This window comes from Saimiri boliviensis, chromosome 11 (genome assembly GCF_048565385.1).
Source record: "Saimiri boliviensis isolate mSaiBol1 chromosome 11, mSaiBol1.pri, whole genome shotgun sequence".
In the NCBI taxonomy this organism is placed as follows: Eukaryota; Metazoa; Chordata; class Mammalia; order Primates; family Cebidae; genus Saimiri; species Saimiri boliviensis.
Window position 1 is genome coordinate 94807563 of NC_133459.1, and position 18254 is coordinate 94825816.

Sequence of the window (18254 nt, forward strand, 5' to 3'; positions counted from 1 at the left end):
TACCACCACCAGGATCCAACACAGCTCTGGGGACGGAAGACTTTCCATTTTTCTGTCCCATGGTCTCTCCCCCATACTTCGTTGTGTCTCTTCCAATCTCCTCTTAGGCTCCAAGGCCATCCTGCCCTTAGCTTCATATTTAGGCCACAGAAAGAGCCTCACAAGAAGATTCCGTTAATTACATCACCCGGTGTCCTCAGTCAGCAGCCTTCAGAGCACAGTGAACAGCTGATTGATCCTTTCCTGACTGGGTGGGCTGCAGGCTGGCTGTGAGAGGAAGACACAGTTGGATACAACTGGTACATCATATTTCTACTGGTGGTATGTTTAGAGAGGAGAGGGTGGCTTTTATCTTAAACCAAAAATCAATCAAATTAAATACAGTTCTTCACTATACACTGTAAACTTGATCAAATCACTTATTTTCTTAATGCCTTAGTTTCTTCATCATTCAAATAGAAATAAAAGTAACAGCACTTGAGAATTCAGCATTCTTCAGAATGACTAGCCACGTTTAGTTGACATGAGATTTCACTTCTGTGCCACTTCCGGTTAACGGAGAATAACAGTAGCTCATATGTGTAATTACAGTTTGCAAATCAAGTTAATATCCATTTGACTTGAGCCTCACAGAATCCTTTAAAGTAGATGATATAGTTTGACTCTGTGTCCCCACCCAAATCTCATCTTGAATTGTACTCCTGTAATTCCCATGTGTTGTGGGAGGCACGAGGTGGGAGATAATTGAGTTGTAGGGGTGGTTTCCCCCATACTGTTCTCACAGTAGTAAATAAGTCTCACAGGATCTTATGGTTTTATCAGGGATTTCTGCTTTTGCATCTTTCTCATTTCTCTTGCCACCACCATGTAAGAAGTGCCTTTCACCTCCCACATGTTTCTGAGGCCTCCCCAGCCATGTGAAACTGTAAGTCCACTGAAACCTCTTTTTCTTCCCAGTCTTGGGTATGTCTTTATCAGCAGCATGAAAATGGACTAATACAGTAAATTGGTACCGATAGAGTGGGGCGCTGCTGAAAAGATACCTGAAAATGTGAAAGTGACTTTGGAGCCGGGTAACAGGCAGAGGCTGGAACAGTTTGGAGGGCTCAGAAGAAGACAGGAAAATGTGGGAAGCTTTGGAACTTCCTAGAGACTTGTTGAATGGCTTTACCTAAAATGCTGATAGAGATATGGACAATAAGGTCCAGGCTGAGATGGTCTCAGATGGAGATGAGGAACTTGTTCGGAATTGGAGCAGAAGTGACTCTTTTTGTGTTTTAACAAAGAGACTGGTGGCATTTTGCCCCTGCCATAGAGATTTGTGGAACTTTGAACTTGAGAGAGATTATTTGGGGTATCTAGTAGAAGAAATTTCTAAGCAGCAAAGCAGTCAAGAGGTAACTTGGGTACTGTTAAACATATTCAGTTTTATCAGGGAAGCAGAGCATAAAAGTTCAGAAAATTTGCAGCCTGACTATGTGATAGAAAAGAAAAACCCATTGTTTTTAGGAGAAATTCAAGCTGGCTGCAGAAATTCGCAAAAGTCACAAGGGGCCAAATGCTGATCCTCAGACAATGGGGAAAATGTCTCCAGGTCAGGTCAGAGGTCTTCATGGCAGCCCCTCCCATCACAGGCCTGGAAGCCTAGGAGAAAATAGTTTCGTGGGCCAGGAAGGTCCCTATGCCACCTAGGGACTTGGTACCCTGTATCCCAGCTGCGGCAGCTGTGGCCAAAAGGGGCTCAGGCCGTGGCTTCAGAGAGTGCAAGCCCCAAGCCTTGGCAGCTTCCATGTGGTGTTGAGCCTGTGAGGACACAGAAGTCAAGAACTGGGGTTTGGGAGCCTCCGTCTAGATTTCAGAAGATGTAGGGAAATGCCTGGATGCCCAGGCAGAGGTTTGCTGCAGGAATGGAGTCTCATGGAGAACTTCTGCTAGGGCAGTGCAGAAGGAAGATTTGAGGTCGGAGCACCCACACAGAGTCCCTACTGGGGCACTGCCCAGTGAAGCTGTGAGAAGAGGGCCACCATCCTCCAGACTCCAGAATGGTAGATTCACTGAGAGCTTGCACTGTTCACCTGGAAAAGCCGCAGGCACTCAATGCTAGCCTGTGAAAGCAGCCAGGAGGGAGGCTGTACTCTGCAAAGCCACAGCGGTGAAGCGCCCAAGACCATGATAACCCACCTCTTGCATCAGCATGACCTGGATGTGAGACCTGGGGTCAAAGGAGATCATTTTGGAGCTTTAAAATTTTGGACTTGCACAGACCCTGTAACTACTTTGTTTTGGCCAATTTCTCCCATTTGGAACAGCTATATTTACCCAATGCCTACGCCCCCATTGTTGCTAGGAAGTAACTAGCTTGCTTTTGATTTTACAGGCTCATAGGTGGAAGGACTTGCCTCGTGTCAGATGAGACTTTGGACTATGGACTTTTGGAATAATGCTGAAATGAGTTATAACTCTGGGGGAATGCTGGGAAGGCATGATTGGTTTTGAAACGTGAGAACATGAGATTTGGTGGGGCCGGGGCAGAATAATATGGTTTGGCTCTGTGTCCCACCCAAATCTCATCTTGAATTGTACTCTCATAATTCCCATGTGTGTGGGAGGGACCCAGTGGGAGGTAATTTGAGTCATGGGGGCAATTTCCTCCATATTGTTGTCATGATAGTGAATAATGCTCATGAGATCTGAGGGGTTTATCGGGGGTTTCTGCTTTTGCATCGTTCTCATTTTTCTCTTGCTGCCACCATGTAAGAAGTACCTTTCACCTCCCACCATGATTCTGAGGCCTCCCCAGCCATGTAAAATTCTCAGTCCAATTAAACCTCCTTTTCTTCCCAGTCTCAGGTATATCTTTATCCGCAGTGTGAAAATGGACTAATACGGTAGGTAAGATATTGTTACTTCCAGTTTTCTAAGATCCAAAGACGTTACATGACTTATTGAAGGTTACGTGGCTATTATGTGACAAAGCCAAGACTTTAATTTTCATCTTCAAACCCCAAGTCCAATATATTCTCAAGGTTTGGGTTACATGGTCTTACATAAGCTGTTATAGATGACAGATCTGCTATATACATCAAAATGATTATCTTCCTGCTCTTTCTCTTCTTGTCTCCTTTTTCTTAATGCCTCTCATGTTCTTCTATTTTTAATTTATCACAGAATTTTCTGTCTGGCTTTCAGTCATGAAGGGTTTGGTTGTAGAAGTTCAAGGCTTCCCTTAGCATTGATCCTTGCTTCCTGAATTGCAGGGAGACACTCCATCACAGTCACTACTCTCACCTCAGCTGGGAACATTGGGGAAGATGGAATCCTGAGCTGCACTTTTGAACCTGACATCAAGCTTTCTGATATCGTCATACAATGGCTGAAGGAAGGTGTTATAGGTTTGGTCCATGAGTTCAAAGAAGGCAAAGATGAGCTGTCGGAGCAGGATGAAATGTTCAGAGGCCGGACAGCAGTGTTCGCTGATCAAGTGATAGTTGGCAATGCCTCTCTGCGGCTGAAAAACGTGCAACTCACAGATGCTGGCACCTACAAATGTTATATCATCACTTCTAAAGGCAAGGGGAATGCTAACCTTGAGTATAAAACTGGAGGTGAGTTACTTTTGGAGAGAGATTTTTTTAAAGCACTGAAAGATATTTGAGGCTAAAGATTATGAGTTGCTGATGAAATACCATGTTGTGACCAATATCAGACAATGGCGCTTGTAATTCTGTTAGCAGCTATTTTTACCATGTTATGGCCAGACCCACAGCAACCCCAAAAGTAGCCAACTAGAAGAGAGGCCATAAAAATCTTTTGTTCTGGGTTCTCGCTGCTTCTGAATTTCCAGGTGTATTCGCTATTCAACAAAATAAATGTAGTCTCTTTAATGGTAGCCCCTGGTACGAAAAGAAGAGCAGTCTAGCCTGGGACATTTCCATGCTAAGTGGGCCCAAGCCCCATCCTAAAATCAGTACCTCCAGAGACTCATGACAGTGGGTGCATTTTAGAAGTTCAAAGGGAACTAACCCAAACAAAAATAGTGTTGTCCTATAAACTCACCAATTCCCCTTCCCCTGCAACAATGAAATCCATCCCTTCTTGCCAACCCAACTTAACATATGTTTCTGAATTTATATACCAGGGACTCAGATACTGCAAGGAGCACAAAGATGATTAAACAGATTCCCCTAACCTTGCAGAGCCTTGTAGCATAGATCTCACAGAGTTAAGGGTCAGAACAGAGATAATAAATGTCTGAAAATGGTAATACTTAGTAAAGTTTATTAAATGGTTTAAGATACATATAAATAGAGTGATTCAGAGGAAGAGAGAGATACAATTCAAATGCATAGGAAGGGAGGGATGGGAAATCCCCTGGAGAAGCTGGCATTTGAGGTAGCCTGGAAGGATAGGCAGAAACCGGGCCCTATCAGCCTAAGCTGGTCTGCACAGGCCTTTTTTGCACACCTCGTAACATGTGTGTGCAATGATTCAAAGCTCAGATCTAGAATCAGACCTGTGTAAATACAGTGACCTGGGAAAAGCAATCTCTGCAAGTCTCAGTTCATCATAAAATGGGGTCATATCGCCCAGGCACAGTGGGTCATGCCTGTAATCCCAGCACTTTGGGAGGCCGGGGCTGTCAGATCACCTGAGATCGGGAGTTGGAGACCAGCCTGACCAACATGGAGAAACCCTGTCTCTACTAAAAATACAAAACTAGCTAGGTGTGGTGGCTGACACATGCCTGTAATCCCATCTACTCAGGAGACTGAGGCAGGAGAATCGCTTGAACCCAGGAGGCAGAGATTGCGGTGAGCTGAGATTGCGCCATTGCACTGCAGCCTGGGCAAGAAGAACAAAACTCTCTCTTAAGGAAAAAAAAAAAAAAAGGAGTCATGTCAAAGAGATACTGAAGCCAATTGAAAGAGCTTCCAATGGCAAAGCTGGAACGATTTAAGCAACAAAATAAATAACCTAGTATTGAATTCTTCGTTTCTTTAAATATGAAGTCATGTTTTAACATGCTGTTAACATGATTTCATACTTATTTAAAGAAACGAAGGATATGAAACCAATTCCCCCTACAGATGATTCCAAATAATTTATTTAGATCTCTTCCCCTCCAGAAAGTGGAACTTAAAACCTTCCCCACCCAACTCAGGGTATATTGGACTTAATGAAGCCAGCTTCCAAAGAAATCCAGCAAACTGCTTCAGCCAGGTGATCCAGCTTAACATCATTAATAAGTCATGTTAACAGCATGTACCTTCTGATATGATGTGATGAGAAGGGCTCTTTACCTCCTATGCTCTTCCTCTCCAAAACCTATAACCTCAGTCTAATCATGAGGAAAACATCAGACTAATTCCGTCAGAGACCCATCCGACAAAATACCTAACCAGTAAGTACTCCGCAAAACTGTCAAAGTCATGGAATATACAGAAAAACTCGGAAAACGTGACAGATCAGAAGAACCTCCGAGGACATGATAACTAAAAGCATGGGGGTGTTCTGGATGGAATCCTGGAACAGAAAAAGAACGCTAGTGGGGAAACTGTTGAACTACAAATCGCATCTGGAATTTAGTTGATAGTAACGTACCAATGACAGTTTTTCAGTTTTGACTAATGCACGCTGCTTATTTACGATGTTAACATTAGAAGAAACTGGGTGAGACCTACGCAAGAACTCTACACCTTCTATGCAACTTTTTTACATCTAAGTAATTTCAAAATTAGAAGTTGATTTTTTTAAATGGGGATTACCATATTCACAGGAGTGTTGTGAGGATCAAATTAAATAAGGTCTGGAATACGGTACTGCCCACAGAGTCTGCCCACAATGAATGGTGGTTCATTGTTATGTAAACTTAGTTTCCCACCTCATCTCCCAAGAGCGTGTTCCCTGCCTGCTCCCAGCATGTGAGACTTGCCTCCCTGCTAGATAATAGACTCCTCAGGGTTAGGCAAGGGCTTTCCATATACTGCTTACTCAGCACCAGCTCAGTCCCAGGTAAAGGAAGACATTAAGTAAATTAATAAATTATGTTTTGCCATTTTGGCCCCATAAAAAGTCCAGGCTTTAACATGTTTCCATAAGTGTCTCTCTGCCTGGATGCAGTGGGAAGCTAAGTCTTAATTTCAAAATGCAGTTACCTCTCCAGTGGGGAGAATTACCTTGGAGAAAAACAAATGTCTATTTCTATCCCTGGATACCAGACCTGGACAGTCTTTACCCAAGCACACTCCAAATCTCTGTGATGACAAAGGTCGTGGATGGAATTTCTGTGGGTGACAGATGAATGCTGTTTGTTTCTTCTTTCTCCTTCTCCCTCCCCACCCTAAGTTTATCCTCCAGGGAGAAAAATACATAAAATCCAGAAGCTTCACAGATCTCTAGGAAAATGCCTGATTTCCCAAGGGATAAGCTTTTTTATGACCACTGAAGTTCCTCTTACTTGGAGAAAATTATCTATTGTGACAATAATATACCTAGAATTTAGGTCCTTGGGATTTGCAATGTTGCCCAAAGGGTTGTGATGTATAGCAATACTGTGAGCAAAGAATTATTCACACCTACAGTACAATGGGCCGTACACAGACGGACCTCTGGGAAAGCACTGAGTAGCTTCAATGGTAAAAAATGACTGCGTTTTTAAGACCTGGCACTTCAAAGCCTGTATTGTCTTTGTGTCTGACCTTGACATCTGCCCTTTTGACCTTTGACCCTGCAGCCTTCAGCATGCCGGAGGTGAATGTGGACTATAATGCCAGCTCAGAGACCTTGCGGTGTGAGGCTCCCCGATGGTTCCCCCAGCCCACAGTGGTCTGGGCATCTCAAGTGGACCAGGGAGCCAACTTCTCAGAAGTCTCCAATACCAGCTTTGAGCTCAACTCTGAGAATGTGACCATGAAGGTTGTGTCTGTGCTCTACAATGCTACGATCAACAACACATACTCCTGTATGATTGAAAATGACATTGCCAAAGCAACAGGGGATATCAAAGTGACAGGTGCGTTTCTCCATGCCTCCTATATGGATTTACTAGGGAAAGAGTAAAATCTAAATTAAAATTCAATTTCATTAATAGAGATCTACCAAGGCACAGAAATCTCTAGCATCATCTTCACTAAGACTTTGATCACTCAATGCCAGTTGAGATTGTATTACATAAGAGAAAGCCCAACACAAAGCAATATGTTTGGCATATAGGTCAAAGACAGCAGTTAGGTTTTGTTGACTGGTTGTCTGGAGAACAGTGTTTAGGATTCTGAGGCTCTGTGTAACTCAGCAGGACTACTTTGGTCTAGCAGTGGGGAAGTGATAATTAATTACTTGACACCTTTGATATGTTCAGCTGGACTTCAAGCCCTCCAGAACTTAGGCTGGAAACCAAGGTTTGCTTCCACCCTGCCTCTGAGAAGGCTGTGGGTCTGAAGACTGAAAGTCTGAACTCTGACTTAGTTGTATTCATCCCTCATGGGACTGACTCATGATCCCATTGATATTGGCTCGGGATTAATCTGAATCCCCTAGATGGAAGTGGTCTCCCAGTACCCTAGCTGAGAACTGGCTGAGAAGACCCAACCACCTAGTCATCCCACAGTGCTTTAGTGCATACAAAACCTTAGGTTGAGCTAGCATCAGGAAAATGCATAGACTGAATTTTGACTTTTAAAACCATCGTTCCTGGGGCTAAATTGGATTCAAACTGTGGTGAAAGGAGTTTGTCAGGAGGCTGCTGTTTGAATCAAGCCTAGCGTTGGGCACAAAATACCTTACACATTATAAGTACCCCATAAATGATTGCTGAATCTAACTGAGTAAATCATATTCTTATGATTTTTTCATTTAAAATTATACATATGAAACCAAAATTATCTACACGTCTGATCCATCAACTTAAAAAATAAATTATACACACACACATAAAAAAGCAACCTATGGAATGGAAGAAAATATTTATAAATCATTTCTCTAAATAAGGGGTTTAAATCCAGAATATATGAACTCCTGCAATTCAACAACAACAAAAATCAAATAATCTCATTTAAAAATGGGCAAAGCACTTGAAGAGACATTTAACCAAGATGAGATAAAAAGAGCCTAAAAGCATATGAGAAGATGTTCAACAACACTAACCATTGGAGAAATGCAGACCAAAACCACAATGAGATATCACCTACTGCCCATTAGGGTGGCTCCTCGAAAAACAAAACAAAATAAAACAAAAAAAGAAAATAACATGTTGGTGAGGATGTGGAAAAACTGGAACTCTCATGCACTGTTGGTGGGAGTGTGAAATGGAGCAACTGCTAGAGAAAATAGTATAAAGTGTTATCAAAACAGTAAACACCAGAGCTACCATATGATTTAACAGTCCTACTTCTGGGTATGTCTCCAGAAGAATTCAGAGTCTGCATGAGATATTTGCACAGCCATGTTCACAGTGGCACAATTCACAAAAGTCAAGAGGTAGAATCAACCCAAAATGTCCATCAGTAGATGACTAGATAAATAAAATATGGTATACACATACAATAGAATACAATTCGGGCTCATAAAGGAAGGAAATACTATTTTATGCTACAGCAAGAATGAACTTTCAGGACGTTATGCTACGTGAAATAAGCCAGTCACAAAAAGACAAATACTTTATAATTTAAACAAGGTACCTAAAGCAGTCAAACTCACAGAAACAGAAAGTAGAATGGTGGTTAGCAGGTGCCAGGGTAGAGGAGTTGAAGGAGAAAGAGGTTTTTGTTCAATGAGCATAGAGTTTCAGATTTGCAAAATGAAAAAGTTCTAATGATCTGTTTTATGACAATGTGGATATACTTAACAGTACTGAATTGTACACTTAAAATGGTTAATATGGGAAATTTTGTTGTTTTTTTTACTGCAATTTTTAAAAATATCTAATTTTAAAATTATGTATATGTGAGCGAGAGCTCTTGCACCATCTGAGGAACAAACTGGCGACACCTCCTGGTTAGGACTCTTAGTGGCCTGTAACAGAAAACCAGTATAAATCAACTGAGGCTAAAAGGAAAATGTATGAAGAATGTTGTGGAACCAAAGACAGGAAGTGCAGTTGACCTCAGGAACAGCTGGAATCAGGAACATAAATTCCATTGGATTCTTTGTCTCTCATTTCTACTTAATTCTTTCTTTACTCTCTCTTGCTTTAGTCCACATGGCAAGATACGATCGCCAAGCATTCCTATATTTTAAAATCTCTTTTACTCAAGAGAATGACGAATCTGAACCTCGTCCGTCAGTCTCATTCTTCATTTCTTTTCTTTTTTTTTTTTTTTTGAGATGGAGTTTCGCTCTTATTACCCAGGCTGGAGTGCAATGGCGCGATCTCGGCTCACTGCAACCTCCGCCTCCTGGGTTCAGGCAATTCTCCTGCCTCAGCCTTTGACTCACCTTGGGTCAGCTGCCCATATCTAGGGCAATGAGGCAGTATCTGATGAAAGGCCTTCCCAGAAAGAAGACTGAAGTATTGGTCATTTAAAACAATGGGTGCTGACCACAGTATCTCAGTCCAGATCTCAGTAAAAAGCTCCTGTGTAAATAAGGTCTTCTAGTAGTGAGGGCCATAACCGAACAAGACATAGACATTGAGCACATCTTTTATTCAATGAAGGAATCTTTTTTCTTTACATGTTTGTTGGATATCAACATAAGTGTTAGAAGTTTCAGTCTAGGACAAAATACAACTTTTAGTAGCTCAAAATTAAGAAAAGAGCAGAATTTCTTATTGCTATACACAAAGTAGGTGCTCCATTTAAATACATCCTGTGTTCTCTGACTATACCGCTAATTTAGGTCATTCGTTTAACAAGTATCTATTGTGTGCCAAGTATGTTCAGAGTACTTTTTTAAGCCCCCTGAGATGCTGAAATGAACAGCTTGAGTATCAAAAGAGAAGTTAATCACAATGTAGATTTAGTACCTATGGGAAAGAGTTGTTAATTATGACTGAAGTGGATTCACAGATAAGGCAGAGTTCAGGCTGGGTTTTGAAGAAGAAATAAATGGTTTGGATAAAATGGGAAGACATGAAGTCAGGAGCTTACAGTAATGGCCTGGGGGAGAAATTATGAGAGTATTAACTGGGGCAGAGGCAATCAGGAAAGCAAAGGGGGAAGAATCACAAGTTGCTCAAACAAAATAAGATACAGGCCTTGGTGATGCAATTGTGAAAGTCAAGAGAAGTCACAAGTTAAAATGGGTTTGCCATTTCTACCCAGAATACTTAGAAGGTTGGTGATGCGACCAGAAAAAAATAAACAACACACACACACACACACACACACACACACACACACACACACACAAGCCCCACAACATATGTGGGGAGTACAGGAGGGTTTTAGAGATGTCGGGTTTAAAATGCCCATGGTGTATGCAGATAGAGATGCCCAGTGCTTAGCGCAATACCCAGCTTGTGATAGGTTCTGGGGAGAATGCCACACCCTTCCTCCATATATTTCCTTTTATGAGAAGGTATCCCCACTGGTGTAATCATTGTAGCCTCTCTCTTCCTCCCTCTTTCACTCTTCCCCAGAGAATGAGGAATTCATTTGTCTGATTGAGGAGTATAATAGCAGCCACTGGACATAAGCAGCTCCTTCTTTTTTTTTATTTTTGCTGTCTCTCAGAAAGCTTCTGTACTTTCTGCTATGCTCCTCCATGCCATCAGTTGTTCAGGGGTAGAATCTGCTTCTGCAGGAAACTCACGCCAATCTGGTTCTGTCTGACAGTGGAAAGTCTAGGCTGTACCCCACTTGCCTGCCTACAAAGCCTCATTCTCTACTAACAGATTTTCAGCACTGAAGATGATATTTTGATCTTCCAGTTGCCTTATATTTTTTTCCTTCTCTTTAATTGGTTCAGAACTAAGGTGGGGAAGGAGCTGTTATTTATTGGACTCCTTTGAACCCCAATAATAGGTACTCAGAAATATTTACTGAATGATTATGTTTCTAAATGACATATCTAGTAGCAACTGGAAATCTAGATGTGTAACTCAGGACAGAGTTCAAGCTAAGGAGGTAGACTTGGCAATTACCAGCATGAAAGTGATGTTCATTAGGCTTGAGTGATGTCGGTTTTATTGTTGTTTTTACAGCCAATACTTACTGAGTGCTTATTACGGACCAGATACTGTTCTAAGTGCTTTGCATGCATTAACTCATTAATCCTCATAAGAACCCTATGAAGTAGGTTATTAGTATTTTAGCCCTATTTATAGATGAAGAAACTGGAGCACATATATTGAGTGGTTTGCTTAAAGTCACACAGCTGGTTAAGTGACAGAGCTGAAATGAAATAAAAGAGATAGGATCATGTAGGGAGGAAATCGAGCAAAAGAAATATTATTTTATTTCTTTACATCTACCTTTCTCTACTTCAGAACGAGAATAATACTTCCCAGACACTGTATATTGGTGTGAGGAAAGCGAATGTAATGACATCGATGCTGTAAAGATTACTGCCCAGAGGAAAAATGCGTTTCAAGCCAAGAACTGGCCATGACTGTTCATTTAGCCTATTCTTTATTTGGTAACCAATAACAATCTCTCGATTGGTATAGTTTTTCATTTGGCTGAGTGCTCAATGGAGTGGACCATAGAGTGGATTTTTTTGCGGGGGGAGGTGAAACAGTCTCCTCTGTTGCCCAGACTGGAGTACAGTGAGTGACTCAATCTCGGCTCACTCCAACCTCCGCCTCCCAGGTTCAAGTGATTCCTGTGCCTCAGCCTCTTGAGTAGCTGGGACTACAGGCACTTGCCACTATGCTCAGATAACCTTTGTATTTTTAGCAGAGATGGGGCTTCACCATATTGGTCAGGATGGTCTTGACCTCCTGACCACTTGATCTGCCGTCTCGGCCTCCCAAAGTGCTGGGATTATAGGCGTGAGCCACCATGGCCTGCCCGAAAGGAATTTTCTTTGAAGAAAGGGAAAGCTGTACACTTTTAAGCCAGTTATGGAAAGGTGAGTAAAGAGGTAAAAAATTGCCCGCATTAGGAACAACTTGTTCTGTTTTTCAGGTGCTTTTCTTTGCTAGTCAGTCATGTGAAGAAGACATCCAGCTTCCCTTACATGACCCTAAACTTTTTCTCTCCCTTCACAGAATCTGAGATCAAAAGGCGGAGTCACCTACAGCTGCTGAACTCGAAGGCTTCTCTGTGTGTCTCTTCTTTCTCTGCCATCAGCTGGGCACTTCTGCCTCTAGCCCCTTACCTGATGCTAAAATAATGTGTGTCGGCCACAAAAAAGCATGCAAAGTCATTGTTCCAGCAGGTGAGATCCGTTCTACAGGTGCTTGTGCTCTAACGAGAGTTGGGTACCCTTCAGCACGGCCATAGAAAGAAACATTCAATGACATCAGGGCTGTGACATTATTTCCACTAGCACTGAGAAAGGTAAGCATTTGTTAAGTCATCAAACAGCATAGACCTCATCGACAGACCCATAGGAAAAATAACTCCATACAATTCAAGTATTTGTGTAAATTCGAATACATTTTAAGTTACTCAGACATCCATGAAGGCAAAATAACTTATTGAAGAGAGATATTAACCCTGACTATAATAATGACATGCATATCATCGTTCACATAAGTGGCCCCTCCCCTCCCCTCCAGAAGGTCCCTGTGGACAGGAGAGTTGTCAGATGACTCACCAACTAGCCCTCCTGCTGAGATTTCCTTCTCACTTCGGTCCTCTGGCTCCAATTACTGTTAGGATATTTCCTTCTGAGTATCCTTCTGCATATGAAATGTGTATAAAGCTGAGATCATGAAGTTTCAGTTGACACTCCCATATTACTCAGCGGCATCCCCACCAAGCCTCCAAGTTGACAGCCTCAGAGCTCTCCTCTGTCCCTCAGGTCAATTTGTTATCAACCCCCACCTATCACATTTTCCCGTGTTGTCTCTCAGATTGGCCCTAATCTAGCCTTCATCATCTCGCACCCAGACTGGTTTTGAAACTCGATACCTGGTCCTTCCTTTCCCTATTTCAGCCGATAGGAAACACGGTGTCAGAATGGAAGTATTCTGAAACACGATTTCATCATGGCATTCCTTTGCTCCAGAGCCTACAGTGACTCTCTGGACATTACTATGTCAAAGTTGAAGTCACACAAACATACCTACCCACTGCTACCGACCATCACTACTGCCTACCACTAGCTGCTACCTACCATTACTCTCTGGTCTTGCTCCCTCTCTCACTGTCTTTTCCTGGAAATCTCCTCTGCTCTATGGCAATTTATACCCACTATTTCCTTTATCCATTTTAGGAAAGTGCTTCCTAGCTGATAGCTCGCCTTCTCAAGGGTCTCTGTATTTTACATCCTCTTGGCATGCATGTATGATTGATATACATCTTACACTCTCTAGGACACAGGTATTCTCTGCCTATATTGCTAGGTCCTCAGAGGCAGGTAAAGATCTGTTGATCTGCTTCTTTTCATTCTTTCTCTTGTTCTCTGAGCCTTCACTATAGTGCAGTGCACAAAGGAGATTCTTTGTAAAGAAACCCGCCAGTTTCCTCATTTCCGATCCTCCTCATTTTTCAGCAGAGATTTCCCTAAGGAAACTGTCCCTTGGGGATCTCACTAGTGGAGGAAAAAACACTTTTTTCTTTCCTTGATTCCCCACAACACTGCAAATGAGTTTTTAATAACCTGCAACTAAACAACATAACCTAGATAGCACAGCTGACTCATTTTTACCTTGTATTCCCTTAGAGTAATAATTTACAGCTTAAAAAAAAAGCCATGTCATGCATCTAATGGATGATGTTCACATGTAGCACACGTAGGCTTATCTACAATTACCCAGTTAGCTGCAGTCCACCTATTTCTCCTGGGCACCACAGAGGAATAACCGTAAATCAAGTAGATTTTTAAAGTAAATGAGTAAGGCTGAGAACCACAGCTTGCACTTTGTAACCTCAGCACTTTGAGAGGCCAGGATGGGAGGATTGCCTGAGCCCAGGAGTTTAAGACCAGCCTGGGCAATATGGTGATACCCTCACCTCTACAAAAAAATTTAAAAATAAGCCAGGCATGGTGGTGTGCACCTGTGATCCCAGCTACTCTGGAGTCTGAGGTGGAAGGATTTCTAGAGCCCAGGAGGTCGAGGCTGCAGTGAGCCATGTTTATACCACTGCACTCCAGCCTGAGCAACTGAGTGAGACCTTTTATCAAAAAAATAATAAATAAATAAATAAAGGTAAATGAATGTATCATCATTGGAGACACACATTATAATGGATCATGGCATTTGAGGCCACACACAGTCCCTGGTTGGGAATGAGGCAGAAGCCACATTTCCACCTCTGTTCAGAAGCTGGCCCAGACTCCTCTCAATTCTCATTTACTCTGAGGACACATCTCTTCTCTTCCTTGAGGGTGCCACTGGGATGATACTTCCTTCGGGAGAGATTCAAGCCTTCTTCTTTTCCCCAGCAACCCATGAGACCCTGTGGCCTCAATAGAACAACATCAAAATACCAGAAAGGAAGCCCCTCTCTAAGTAAGAGATCCAAGTGGCAGTGAAGCTCTCAGTTCTCAGTAAGTGTTTTGTGAATGGCTCTCATGGTATCTTATTGCTGTTATTTCCACAATCCCAGGGATCTGCAGAATGATTTTGCCACCAGATATGACCTAGTTTTATCTTTCTGGGAGGATATGAATTCATATCTAGAAGTCTGGCGTGAACAAACAAGAACAAGAAACAAAATGAAACCGAAAGCAGAAGTCTCCAATATGAACAAGATACATCTACCTTCAAAGGCGTATTAGAAGTTGGGAAAATATTTCATCTGGACTAGACAAGTGTGTTAAGAGTCATAAGTAAAGTGCACATGGAGGCAAGTGCATCCCTGGATCTCAGGGACCTCCCCTACCTATCAACCGGGGAGCGAGAGGATAGGACAGTGATGTCCTTTGTCTCTGGATTTTTAATTATATGTGCTATCACGTTGCTCTGAGGAAGCTCCTGGAAAACCTCTATCCCAAGGTATCCACATCTTTTATTCCACAAATTCAGCTGCAGTGTATACTCTAAGACGCGGCTCATTGACTGCCACTTCGCAACTCCAGGGCAGCTGCATTTTAGTAATGGGTCAAATGATTCACTTTTTATGGTGCTTCCAAAGGTGCCTCAGCTTCTCTTCCCAACTCACAAATGCCACAGATAAGAAAAATGATCATAATTTTAGCCTAACTAGTCGGTGCCACCGATTTTACAAATAAACTCAACACCTTCTTTTTAAACAAACAAAGGCGGGTTTATTTCTCAGATGATGTTCATCCATGAAGGGTCCAGGGAAGGACCTTTCGCCTTGGCTCTGTGGCATTACGTCACCAAAAGCTCTGAGGCTTCTCCTTTCCACCCTGCGTGGACAGCTAAGACCTCCGTTTTCAATAGCATCTAGAGAAGTGGAACTCAACTGGGGTGATTTCGCTCCCCATCCTCAGGGGGATGTCTGAAGACAGTTTCGGTTGCCACAGTGAGGGGGTGGAGGAGGAGACAGTGCGGCCAGCAGCCAGTGGATAGAGGCTAGAGACGCTGCTCAACCCCCTACCATGTACAGGACGTCTCCCCGTCACAATTACCCAGTCCCAAGGGTCAGCTGTGTCAGGGCTAAGAAACCCTGGTTCAGAGTAGAAAAGGCCTAGAAAGAGGTGAACAAACAAATCTGTCTGCTTCCTCACATTAGTCATTGGGAGAGAAGCATCTGTCTCTTTGGCTGCTGCCTCAGCACAGAGAACCCCTGTGAACTCTAGCATGCACCCGGATAACATCTCTCAGAGAACAGAGTTGTCAAGGCCTGTGGGAAATGCCTGATGGGATTATCTTCAGCTTGTTGAGCGTCTGAGTTCCTTTCCCTTCATTCTACCCTACCGGCCAAGTTCTGTAAGAGAGCTGCCTGCGTTCTAGCTCAGCTTTTCTTACTCTGAATTTAGATCTCCAGACCCTGCCTGGCCACGATTCACATGAAGGCAACAGACATGTACCTTCCATGAAGTACACAGAGACTTTTGAAAGCAGGGACAATGACTGTTTGAATAGAGGCCTTGGGGAATGAAGCTCTGATGGAAATAATGGTTGGTTTCCAGCCCCCTTCCCACACTTTTCCTGTGTTAACCACTGCCTTCCTGGTTCCTGGAGCCACCATGACTGTATTCCATTTTGTTATAGAAAACTGTGTTTAGAGTTCTGATCGTTCAAGAGAATGATTAAATACACATTTCCTACACCGTTGTCTGCCTGGTTTGTGGAAGAAAGTGAGTGAAAGGGAAGACAGACTAAAACGCCATAGAACAGTTCTAAAGATGAGTACCTAGCACATAGCAGGCCTTCAATAAATGTTTGTTGAGTGAATGGGTAAATGAATGCGAGGAATTATAAGACTGAGTGTGGCTAGGTGGCTGGGTCTAGTTTCTTTGTGAAATTCCACTGGGCTTATACAACCTCGCACATTTTCATCTCAGGAAATACTAGTGGCAATGGGCTTCAGGCCGATAAATGTAGAATACATATAGGTCGACAACTGATTAGTGTCAAGAAATCTGACTTTCACTACTGAGAAGTCATTAAATTCTCAAATGTTAGAGCTGTTAAGAAACTCAAAGTCATCTTTTCTAGTCCTTTAATTTTTCAAATAAAGACCCAGAGGCTCAGGGTGAAACAAATGTAACTGGCTATGCTCAGATTTTATAACGTTCTAAAAGTCACACCGGTAATTGGTAGAGAGATGTAATCTACAGAAAATTCAATTGCCAAATGGCAAATTTCCAGGGGATATTTAGACCAAGTTTGCCCTGTTGTGTTCCCAGTTTGGTCCCAATACAGGCCTTCTGCAAGAAAAGATCAACGCTGAACCAAACTGAGGAAGCAAACTCTGAAAGCATACACAATCCCGGCCCAGGTTAATCATTTGGCTTTGTCCATGAGCACACAGTAGATACATTAGACAACAGATGTGTCATATCAGCCCAACTGCAAGGACCAGATTTTGAGGCACAACACGGACATCTGGGGATGTTCAAACCGAGGTGCCAAAGGTGAAAACATTGCAGAAGTGTTGACATGTTGGAGGGAACAGACAAGTTGAACTTGCAGGTGAAGTATGGGCTATCAGGATCTTCAGGTTGGAAGGGCACAATGACCTCAATCTGTGCATTGTTAACCGGGGGAGCGGAGTGTGCAGGGGTCATTATAACAAAATAAGGCTTCTGCCCTGTGGCATATGTCAGTGCTTTGGTTCTGTTAATGAAACTTGTAATTCCCAGTCTGCTTCTATCGGGCTGCTCTAATTCTGACTATATCACTATGTGCTTGAACTGTTCACTCCTTCGAACCTTGGCTTATTTCATCTCTCATGGAATCATTCCCCAGAGTTTCAATATGGGAGTCGTCAGAGAAAAGAAACACAGTCACAGAAACAGGTGCCCTGTCTCTGAATGCACAGTAGATACCTTAGACAACAGATGTTATCTCATCAGCCCACTGCAAGGACCAGGTTGAGGTATACCACGGACATCTGGGGATGCTCAAACCTAAGTGCCGAAAGCTAAAACATTTCAGAAGTATGGATACATTTGCTGCCTCCCATCTTTCTTTAAATTTTACCCATCATCAAGCTTCCTCCAAAATTCTTCTTTCCTCATGAAGCTATCACTTTCTGGTCCAGCGCACTGTGATGTGACTCTTTTCTTTAGTCTATACATGCATTTTAGCACAAAATCACACAATTTTTTCTTTCATTGCTGTGCACTTGGACTCCCTTGATGATGATAGCAAAATAAGGACGAGGACCCAGGCAGCCCTTGGAAGTTTGCTCTGTGGAAGAGGATCAAGTAGATATTCCCTGGAAGGCTTGTTTACTCCTAACGCCTGCTGGGCCGGTTCGATTGATTTGCAGCCTGGAAACAGCGGTTCTGTAGTTACCACTCCGGGAGCCCCTGTCTACTAGAAGATTGGCTCCTTTAATGATGACATTGCCTGATTCTTCTCAAAGTCATAGCTTTGACCGTCAGCTCTATCTTACCTCTTCAGTTCAAATCTAATTGCCTGGCCTAAGAAGTATTCTCAGTAGTTTCAATGGAAAGATCCCTTACCCCACACTCTAAAAAATCCTTTAAGAACTTTATGACACTTTGGTCTTATATCCTTTCCTTAGAATAAACCAAAAGCTATGCTCAGTTAATCTAGCCTATAG

General features: G+C 42.6%; 1 protein-coding gene across 1 annotated transcript in view; it reads left to right on the forward strand.

Moving 5' to 3' along the window:
• The window catches only part of VTCN1 (V-set domain containing T cell activation inhibitor 1), a 60663-nt gene extending 44372 nt beyond the window's left edge, over positions 1 to 16291 (forward strand). The window contains exons 3-6 of the mRNA XM_003933526.4: positions 3258 to 3605; positions 6734 to 7012; positions 12149 to 12318; positions 14658 to 16291. Of these exons, the coding sequence (XP_003933575.1) occupies positions 3258 to 3605; positions 6734 to 7012; positions 12149 to 12273 (752 nt within the window). The 3' untranslated portion in view covers positions 12274 to 12318; positions 14658 to 16291. The remainder of the gene's footprint in view (positions 1 to 3257; positions 3606 to 6733; positions 7013 to 12148; positions 12319 to 14657) is intronic.
• The last annotated feature ends 1963 nt before the right edge of the window (positions 16292 to 18254 follow it).